The 10,541-nt window shown below is 40.5% G+C and overlaps 1 protein-coding gene across 14 annotated transcripts in view; it reads left to right on the top strand.

Moving 5' to 3' along the window:
- The window catches only part of GTDC1 (glycosyltransferase like domain containing 1), a 172,228-nt gene extending 162,025 nt beyond the window's left edge, over positions 1–10,203 (top strand). For 6 of the 14 annotated variants that reach the window (XM_066190410.1, XM_066190422.1, XM_066190408.1 and 3 more), the window contains 3 exons: positions 1,169–1,239; positions 1,965–2,056; positions 9,015–10,203. In XM_066190410.1, coding sequence (XP_066046507.1) covers positions 1,169–1,239; positions 1,965–2,056; positions 9,015–9,098 — 247 coding nt within the window. In that variant the 3' untranslated portion in view covers positions 9,099–10,203. Of the gene's footprint in view, positions 1–177; positions 1,250–1,964; positions 3,407–4,867; positions 5,048–9,014 lie in introns of those variants that run through there. The other 8 variants (XM_066190418.1, XM_066190411.1, XM_066190414.1 and 5 more) reach the window with 5 other exon arrangements.
- The last annotated feature ends 338 nt before the right edge of the window (positions 10,204–10,541 follow it).

Genomic DNA, 10,541 nt, shown 5'->3' with positions numbered 1-10,541 from the left:
TTTTCTGTTTAAAATTGAGTAGATCTAAAGGAAACAGAGTCCTTTCAGGGTACCTGTAATAAAGTACCAAACCTGACATTCACATGAAGGTAGCAAAAGCCTTTGGGTTGTCACTGAAAATAGAAAAGGTGAACGTTGACAAGATTTCAGATTTTTTTTTTTTTTTTTTTATTCTAGGGAATGAGGGAAACTGAAGTTAAAAATAAAGCCCTCGTATGGTCAACATGCTGGAGGAAATTCAAAGCCTCTCATAAAATAAACATATTTTAAGAAGTGTTTTGAATTTCACTGTGCAATTTCTGGCCAACAGAAATTACAGTTGTATCTCTGGAGGGACGTTGTGTCAGATCAATGGTCATTATGTGAAAAAAATAAACTGAGACCTGGATGCCTTTAACCCATTCAGCTGTTAAAACCTGAACTCCAAGGGGGACAGCTCTGCTACTGGAAAACGTTGCTCCACGGCCGTGCAATTCTAAAATATTGGGGTTTGATATTACGGGAGATATGTAAAATGTTCCTTGGGAAAAAAAAAAAAAAGTACAAAGCTTTGCGCGCTTTGGCAAAGGAATTTAGTCAGCGGTTATTAAAAAATACAACAGTTTATGTCCCGAAAAATAAGGGAAATTATCCAAAGCATGTGAACAAGCTGAAATATCCCAGCCTGGAGCATGCTGCAAGTTGTTCCTGGGTTATATTTAGCAGTAACCTTTGGAGTCTGGAAGTCCGAGGGGAATATCTGCTGTGCCAGGTGAGGGTGGAGTGTGCGTCTGTGAGCACACCCTGGTGCAGCCAACGTACCCCTTGTTTTCCAGCAGCATTATTAAGCAAAGCCGTCCATACTTCACCATGTTGTTACATGTGTCTGTCTGCTGATTATAAAATGTGTTAAGCAGTATTTAAAAAACAAAAAAATGCAGAGCTGCGCTTTGATTTATTCAGCGAACAAAACATATGCTCGCTGTTCTGTTCTATGTAATTCATATGATCAATAAAATTTTCTTTAAAAAGAGCAACTTTGGCATTTAGAAGGATTATGCTGCTGAAGGAAAAAAAAAAAAAAGCTTCCCTCTTGCTGCATGCAGGCAACCTCAAGGCTCTTGCACGGAAATAAGTTTTTTGACTGACTAATGTCTATTTTTGTGTATTTGTGATTTCTAATCCTCAGGATCGAGGCTGTGCATTGTGGCTGTTACCCGCTGTGTCCCAAAGCCTTGGTGTACCCAGAGATATTCCCAGGTAGCTGCTCTGTTGCCTGTTCCTTCTGCTGAAACGTAATGACGTGATTCCTGCTAAAATCCAAAGTTTGGGAATAAACTTGAGTGAAAGCAATTGTTTATTTGGCAAGCCAACGTGTTAGTGTTAAGGCAAATTTTATGTGTTTTAATACATTAGACGAAGTTTATATTTGCCATCTGTTCTTTTAAGATATCACAAAAGCAAGTTTTGAAATAGCATTCTTCATTGTTAGCATACACATCCCGTAATGATAGATTTTTGTTAAAAGGTCACTGATGCTGCAATGGTTTGCAGATTTTTTTTTCTGATACACAGAAGATGGGAGGAAAAAAAAAAAAAAAAAAAAAAAGCCAGGCCTGAAAATCACACCAAATTATTTAAACAATTTAATAGTTAATAGTATGCAACTGCAGTACAGGATACACACTAATGTAGTACCAGTTCTTTGAAAAATCTCATCACTAAATGTATCACATATGCATTGTGTTACATTAGAATAATGTATTTTAATCACCCAAAGGAGATGTCTAAACAGCACAACTACACAGTCTTATTTAGCATTAAACATCCTTGTGAGCTGAGGTAACCTTATAAAATCATGCTTAAATAATGTAAAACACGAGGCGGCACAGAGCAATATGCATTTTTAATTAGTAAAGTGACTAATATCGAGTGTGTGCTTTGAGGTTTTTGTTTCATTAAAAATGTATCTGTTTTTCCTGCAGCTGAATATCTGTATTCTACACCTGAACAGCTTTTTAAAAGGCTTCAGAATTTCTGCAAGAGACCAGATATTGTAAGGAAACATCTCTATAAGGTAGTTGTTTGGAATAGTTTTAGATGATATAATGCCATATTGAAGTACAAAGGGAAAAAAAAAACCTTAAAAAAACAACATTTAATTAACATACTAATGTTTAAAGGAAACATGCTAGGGAGGGATATTAGTCGTTACACTAACAAGGATTAATTAAACTAGATGCCAGTTGTATTAACCTAGGTCTTATGAAATACGTGCACTTAATGCGGGCTACATGTTTTTTTTAATTTACTGTTTTCTAAAATGACTGTCCTTTACATTTGGACCCAAGAGGCTTATAAAAATGAACCTGGATTAATGCAACTCATTAGTTTAAAAGGAAAATAAAGAAAGATCCTACACTTATACTAATGAGGATAAGCCTACCTTCCTATCCTAATTTAATCTTCAAAAAATGCAGGTGACAGGTAAGATTTCTTTGGCATCTGAAATGATTTGAGTGATTTTCATAATTACGATTATTTTAATTCTTTGCTTTACAAGGTATGTTGAGCATTAAAGTTTATTGGGAGCATAATTTACTGGTGTTTATCATGTCCTCTTCTTTGCAGTTATTTCTGTACACAAAGTCCAGGTTCAGTGGCAAACTCTCCATTCAGGTTTTGCTCAAGTGTTCAATGCTAGGCTGACTTTCATGGTTTTAAGTGGTATATTTACACTGATGGGAGTCACACTTTTCTTTTTGTTTTATTTTTTAATTTGAATGTAGATGAAGCACTAAATTTTACATTATCCCAGTGAAGAGCTGTTACTACACAATACTGCTTTCAGAAGAATAACTGCAGTTTTTTGCATGCTGCTTTGTACATTTACAGCGGTTTTTGACTTTTACTGTCCTGCCTCTGCCGTGGACAGGTTGGATACACATCACCCCTGCACGACAGAGGTGTTTCAGGTGGTGAAAACCCCTGAATTCAGCTGAAAGTCCTTTTAAAGGCTTGGGGATGCATGGAAATACTCCTCTTGTTAACCCGTGCGACACAAATGCAGTTCTTGGAGCGTTCCCTGGCTGTGGCTGTCCGGCCTCACTGTTAATGAGCAGGTCGAGTATTCTTAATTTGGAGTCTCATGCTGCCAACAGACCCAACCTCATGCCTCCACCTCCCTCCTTCTCTCTGGGGACCAGAAAGTGTTGGGTCGTGCTGTCTGCCTCTCTCCCCCTTTCCGCACACACCTAGCGGGAGCAGCGAGGGCTTAGCCCACGCCTTGACTTTTTTTTTGTGACCTAAAAATTGGCATTTACATAATGATACATCAAAGATGATGTTGTTTCTGCAGGAAACAGTTAAACCTCAAGGAAAAAAAAAAAAAAAAAAAAAGAAGGAGAGAACCAAAAATGCAATTTAACACCCAATTTCAAGCTCATTATCTTTCATTGTCTATTAACTTGGCAATGGTTCAGAAGGTAGCTCATAATAGTTTAAAATGCTGACTGAACACTTCCAGTGTTCAGCATTACTTCTTGAGTCAATAGTATCGTAGAGTTAGGCATGGGGGCTTCAAAGGGAAGGCAGTCCTTAAATGTTTACCTTGGCATTTCCCAGTGCTTCAAGCTCAGCTAATGGTTGCGTTCACATGGATCTTCTCCCACATGGATCCTGAACACAGAGCCAAGGCATGCAAAAAATACTGATGTAAAACTGTACAGGTCGAAAATGTGTGTGCAAGCCCCGTAGACAAAATGCTGATTTGCTTGAAGGATTTTTCCTCTTTTTTTAAGAATTCCTTGGGATTATTAGTAGGCAGAAGCTGAAGGTTTTTATCCTGACCCTCATGCATGGGGTTTGCAGATCTTCTGAGTGTCAGAGCTGAACCTCTGCAACAGGTAGCAGTGGAGCTGAGTGGGGGATTGTTTTAAAATGAGGAAAGCAGAGCCTAATCCAGCACCTGTGAGCACCAGAGGAAATATCCCTGTTGTCTTTAATAGGCTTTGGATCAGCTCGGAGAATACTGTTAGAGTTGTCCTTTTGTGCCTACACCCACGTACACCTAGTCTTCCTTCACAGTGGACCATCCACAAAACCTCCTGGAAAATGGCATCTTAGAGCTGTGCTGTTCAGGTCATTACAGCTGGAGGGTTGCTGCTTTGTAAGGACGCTGAACAGAGTGAAATCCTGAAGGCTGCGCAGCACTTCCACCGTATTTTCACTTTTTTTCAGAACACTGGAATATTAATCTCTGTTTTACTGGACTAGAAAAGAAATCCCAGCACAATAGTCAATGCTAACCAGCTCCTTATCTTTCAGATTTATCAAGTATCTGTGAAATTTTGGAAGTAGAAATGCTTTAAAAGCAAATAGTGCTTTTTCTCTGCTGGTTGGGGATTCTGCTCCACAAGTTGGGAGGTGATCACCTTGGCTTATCCTTTTACATATTGTTGGGATTTTATTACTCAGGGTATCTAATAATTACACAGTGGCTAATTAAACAGGCAGTTTATTCCTTCAGATGTTCTCAGTGCTTGTGCTGACAAAATCAGTGGCAGAAAGGAGATAAATGGCAGCAGGGCGGTGGGTGTAGGGATTGGACATAGGGAACATCCCTGTGAAAATGCACAGACCAAGGCATTAAACTGTAGTAGCTTAATTCCATGGAGCAAATTCATGCTGGCAGATTTCTAAAAAACGTCCATAATGTAAGCACCTATGAAAACCTTTCCAGATGATGTACTGCTCACCCTGAGTATTCACACAGCACTCAGGTCTGGCTCATCTGCATTTCAGCCTTGCCTTCTGCTGATTATTAGCAGAAGATTGAGATGAGAGGGAAGCAAATCTCATTTGTTATCAATTATTTGTTCTGTTCCAGTTTCGTGGAGTCAAACTCTAGTTCTGGGTGGTTTTGGTTGCCAAAGTAAGCACCGGAATGAAGCAAGTAACAACAACAGGGCATTGGTCAGGGCACACCACAGGACCTGTTCGTGCCCTATCTAGTAGATTGAAAGTTAAAATAAAATAAATAAAATAAATAAAATAAAATAGGGCAAAGCATTTGTTTCTGCATTATTTTCTTAAAGTTTACCTTTCAGTTTCCTCACTTGAGTTTCTTAATTTAAAACAGCATGTATAAAGAGTATACAGTGGAAAGGGACAAGAAGAGTTGCCAAAAGCCAGGCATGGAAGGAGCTGACAACTTTAAATAATCTCTCCCAGCCCTCCCAGCTGAATGAGTGCTGGTTGACATGCTGTCAGCTTCAGTTCCTACAGAAAAATCCTACTCTCACTCATGCTTGTTTAACGGAGAAAAGAATTTGGCCCACTTTCTGACATTCATCTTCTCATTTCCATCACACTACAGAAGCTCACCTGCCTATGAAAAGACACATGGCATGATTTTTTTCTTTCTGACACCACTGTAGAAGGAAGTCTGCTGAATTCAAAGGGATTAAACTGCTGTAAAATCAAATTAAGATCCCAGTTAGACCGTAGACATCTGAATTGTTTCCAGTCTCAGGATTTGGCTGTATAGGGCAGTTCCAACAAAACTTTTTTTTTTCTTTTTTTCTTTTTTTTTTTTTTCTCTCTCTGATTTGAGATAAAGCAGTATCTTGGGTATTTCAGGAAAACATGTAAAAGGGAAAACTGCTCCTGGTCCAGCTTTCATATTTAGCCAAAGCTTGGGAAGCAGCAGGAGGCATTTTTAGTGTAAGATACGGGGCATTGGGCACGTGAGGGTGCAGGGGAGCCTGATGCCAGATGTCCCATCAGCCACTCAGCCCTGTTGGTCACAGTTCCTGTAGAGGCTATGTGAGACCCAGGGATGGTGCCTCTGCCTTTATCCTTACCCAATCCCCAGCAAAACTCCATGGAGTTTTTCCCTGAGTAGCCTGGTCTGATGGAAAGTGTCCCTGCCCATGGGAGGGGCTTGGAACAAGATGGTTCTTAAGGTCCCTTCCAACCCAAACCATTCCATGATTCTACAATGTGTTCATGGTGATGTTTAAGTTATTTCCTTAATTAGCTCAGGTTTTCCCCACCTCCAGTTGTGTTGAGTGTCTTCTTGTTCTGGAGTTGGTCGCCTGGAAGCAGGAGCTCCCCATCCATCTTTACTGTACCATCCATTATTTTATAAACATTTGTCAAACATATACAGTATCCCAGTCTTTTCAGTCTCTCCTTGTGAATGTTAGTCCATGTTTATATTCTAATCTCTCATCATTCAAGCTGTTCTGATGCTTGAGAGCTGTTTTTGTGCTGGTGTGATCATTGCTTTAGAGAATTCCGGGCCGTGCCATCAGTTTATGTGATGTGTAGTATTCTGATAATTCCCAACCTGTTCCTTATGGAGCCAATCCTACTGTTTACTTTTTAATGGTGAATGTATATTGAGCAGATGTTTGCTTACAGTGTTCTCCAGATCTTTTGTCCCGGGCTGATAAAGTTAATTCAGAGCTTTATAGGGTATGCAAATAGTGCAAGTATTTCCATCCATCCTGCTGGCTTTCTGTTCATTAGCAGAGCATGTTAGCAGAGTTAAAAAAGAAGGAATTGTATTGAATTTCTGCTTTTACCTGGCTAGCATTAGGTGCAGGTCATAAGGAGGTTAGAAACACAAATGAGAAACTTGTATTTGCCTCTTGAGCTGCTCAGTTTCCAGTGAACGTGATTTAAAATGGTTTCAGAGGTGGTTTAGGTCTGCTTCTCAGAATCTGTGGGGGAAGGTTACAGAAACTCTGGAGTGCAGAGCTCTGTGTCCATGCTCTCCCATCTCTGCTCCAGTGCTTAGGCATATGATCCTAAGAAAAATAGGTAAAACATAAGGATTTTTTATGTGAAAGAATACTTCCATTACTTACTTGGAGCACAGAATCACAGACTAGTTAAGGAAGGTGTCTCTGGAGGTCACCAGCCCAGCCTCTGCTCAAAGCTGGGCCAGTTTCAAAGTAGGATCTGACTTTAAACTTGGATTAAATTGCTCAGGATCACATCCAGGTTAGAGTCAAGTCTTGACACTTTCCATGCCCTGTGTATGGCTGATACGGAGAAACCCCTCTCTAGCTTAGGGGTTTGCACATGTGGGTATGAGTGCTGGGCTGTGGGACACAATTTAGGCATTTTGGGTGAACCTTAGGTCTTGAAGTAACTGTGATAGAGGGAGGTCAGCCTGGATAACATGGATCCTCACTGTGGAAGAAATGAGCTGGCAGGAAGGGAGTTGGAGTTGCCTAATTCTGGGATCCAGCCCTAGATAAATGGATTTATGTGCAGGTGTATACGTGTGTAAGTGGCCTGCACCTGAACTTCTCTCTGGGCTTGTCTTGCTCTTGGCTCTCTGAGGTAAATATCCAGGAGACTTCAGCTCTCTGAAAATCACAGAATCATAGAAATTTTTAGGCTGGGAAAGACCCTTAAGATCATTGAGTCCAACCGTTAATCCAACATTTCCATGGTCACCATGTTGGTCTGTAGCTCACAGCAGCTGGCTGCACTTGCAGAGCAGGACTAAAGCAGTTGTGGGGGCAACTTTCAGCATAAACACCAGGACTTGGAACTTTTCATTCTGACAGTATTAGGTAGCTTCCAGGGGAGTTTTAGAAAGCAAATGAAAACTGGCAGATGAGCCACAGCCACTTCAAAACAGAAGATGGAGAAATGGGTCAAAGGAAATAGGAAGAAAAGTTGCAAAAAGCATGAAAACGTTTTTTTTTCCCCCCGGTATAAATTACCTTGAGAAAAAAAGCATGAAACTTTTCCCACTATTATAGTCAGTCAGTGTGTTCTGAGCTGTCCTATGCAAGATACTGCTTAGATTTTTCATCCAGAATTTATTGGTTTTTGTTTAAAGAGAGCAAGAATGAGGTGAGTTTTAAGAGGTCAGTATAAGAAGCTCCAGAACAGACCAGTTTGGTCAGGGAAGTACTGTTACTCTGATGAAGTGTATTAAATAGCTCTGCCCTGGGCCTCACAGTGCATCCAACTCATATAAAGCAATGGTCTCTTTTGATGGTGGTTTCCAAAGGTGCTTCGAGTTTGAAAATTGAAAATTTTGAAAATACTCCAAAAATAATTGCTACAAACTGTCTTCCACCTTGATTCTTCCACTTTACTCATTTGCAGAGTGAAGGAGCTGGATCACAGAGTAGATCTGACCCAATACAAATTGGCTCTGTAAATCATTTTAGTCTTGCCTGCCAAATCTAAGGTTTTGTGTGGAAAATTAGTCTTCGAATCCTAATTTTGTTAAGGCATTTCTTTAAAAAGTGCTTAAAATCTACACTAAATCAATACTGTGTGCTTGAACTCCAACTGTCCTGAAAGAGCCAGTCTGAATGGATGAACACTCCTTATTAAATTCTAAAGGTTAACTCTGAAGTCTAATGATGGCAGAGTAGATATTAAGTGCTTCAGTTCTGATCTTAGGACACTAGAAACAAGTTGATTATTTAATGAAAAATACTGTTCTGCTACTGACATTATGCTGTTTGTTCTTTATGGGAAGATACTGCTTTATGTGAAAACTTTGCTTCTTTTGATCTCCACATATTTAGGAACTGTTGATGGAATGATAGTGATGGAATTTTACTCCTTGAAAAAATGAATGCCCAGATCTTTGCAGAGCCATCACTCCTCAAAAAAAAAAAAAAAAAAAAGGATATTATTCTCAAGTAAAGCTCAGAGTGATAATGGTCAAGCAGAACTAGGCCCTGCTCCTGCTGGCTCGTGGTTCTGCCATGTCTGAGGTTGAGAGGGGCACATTGGTCCCTGAGTGTGTGCTCATCTCTTGACATGTCCACTGAGACCCCCAGTAAAGCAGAGGGAGCAGATAACCTGATGGGGGCCTGATGACCACCTTACCTGTCTTTAAAAGAAACCCCATTGAATTCACCCTGTTTTTCAATAACACCACAGAAGTGTTCTTCGACCAACTGGCTTCCACCCCTCCTGAAATCCTTGCCTCATTTTGTGTCCCAGGCTCTAACACGGCTCCCTGTGCTTCTCTCTTGTGTTCCTCGCAGGGCGAGACGGCCGGGTTTTCTTGGGCAGCGCTCGGCAGTAAATTCAGGTCTCTGCTCGCAGCAGAACCGAGGGAAGATTTGTGACAGATGGGGCTAAGTCACAAACTTGCAGCCTCAGGCAGAATTGTGGAAGTTTCCAGAGTGTGCCCATATTTACCTGATCAGAGAGAAAAGAAAATCTGCAGAGGAAGCCGAGCCTGGCTGCTTGTCATAGCTGACACAGAGCCATCTGCCACAAACCTGTGGCGGCTTCAGATCTCCAATCCCTGCCACCACCCCAGCTCAAATTAAATACAGATTCTTAGAGACGTTATGATGGTTACACATGTCCTCGGCATCACATGCAGGAGACTGTTCAAAAAAAATATGTGGCCTGTTGTGTAACCGCACTCATGTATCCCATATGTGGTGCCACATTGAATTTCCGGTTGAATCTGTTTTTATCCTTTGTACTGGATGACATGGTGCCTGAATTCTTTCTTTTCGCCGACACGATGGCAGCCAAGCTGCAGCTTCAAACGCTCACACTTGGCTGAGTTTCTACCTAGGTTGCCAGGTTATCATTGGAGCCTTATTGTGTCCTCAAAGGGCCACAGGGCCTGAAAGGAGGATCCGAATGCTGCCGGACTAATTGGGCAGCCATCTCCGGGTTGTTGGGAGGCAAAGGGCTGCTTGAGCACTTCTCTCTTCTTTTTTTTTTTCTTTTTTTTTTTTTTTTTTTCTTTTTTTTATTGAAAATTAATGACTGTCTGGCAAAGGGGTTTTTAAGTGAAGGTATTAATAAGGGGTCTGGCAGGTAATCCCATGATTCGTGGAGTTACATTTGCATTTAATTAATCTTAAAGAAAGCTGAAAGATAAACAGCTGTAATTCAAACTAGCATGGGAAATATGCTACATGGTGCCATCTATCCGATAAAATGAAAGCCGAGACACTTGTTTTATTTCTCTCAAGGATGGAGAACAAACAGATAACAATCAAAATACTTCCAATAAAAACCAGTAGTTTAAATGTAATGGCAGTTCATCAAGAATCTTTGCATCCAGTTGCAAATACAGTCTTTTAAAGATAAATCACTTATGATTCCAGCAGTCAAGCCGCCGCAATATTTGTTGATGTAAAATGTTTTGAAGATGTAGATTGTACAATAAATTTTTAATAAAGTGCCCACTGCAATTTTTAATTAGCATATCTCATTCATGTATAAGTGTGTACATCTATCTGTATGTTTATCACCATGCATATCCTTGTGTCAGAGTCAATGAATGCAATTGTGTCTTTATCTGATGAAGTAGAATTTGGTTTGCAAGCGATAATAAAACCTTAAGGCAATTCCAAGTTTTTCAACTCTGCTCTGGGAAGAAGCAGGAAGAGGACTCGGGATAAGTTGTGAAGCCTGGTAAGATTTGTCTTTGCAGACAGGTATGGTCTCAGCTTCCCCTGGATCAGGCAGGGCAGCTCCTCTCCCTGAAAGAGGTGAAGGTACAGACTGGTCCCTCCTCCCATGAGTGTCTTTGTGACTTTTGA

The sequence above is a fragment of the Chamaea fasciata genome, unplaced genomic scaffold, assembly GCF_029207755.1.
Source record: "Chamaea fasciata isolate MVZ Bird 193981 ecotype frontalis unplaced genomic scaffold, bChaFas1.0.hap1 SCAF_8, whole genome shotgun sequence".
NCBI classification, from domain to species: Eukaryota; Metazoa; Chordata; class Aves; order Passeriformes; family Sylviidae; genus Chamaea; species Chamaea fasciata.
The sequence above is the reverse complement of the archived record's forward strand: the minus strand, read 5'-3'. Positions and strand labels throughout refer to the sequence as shown.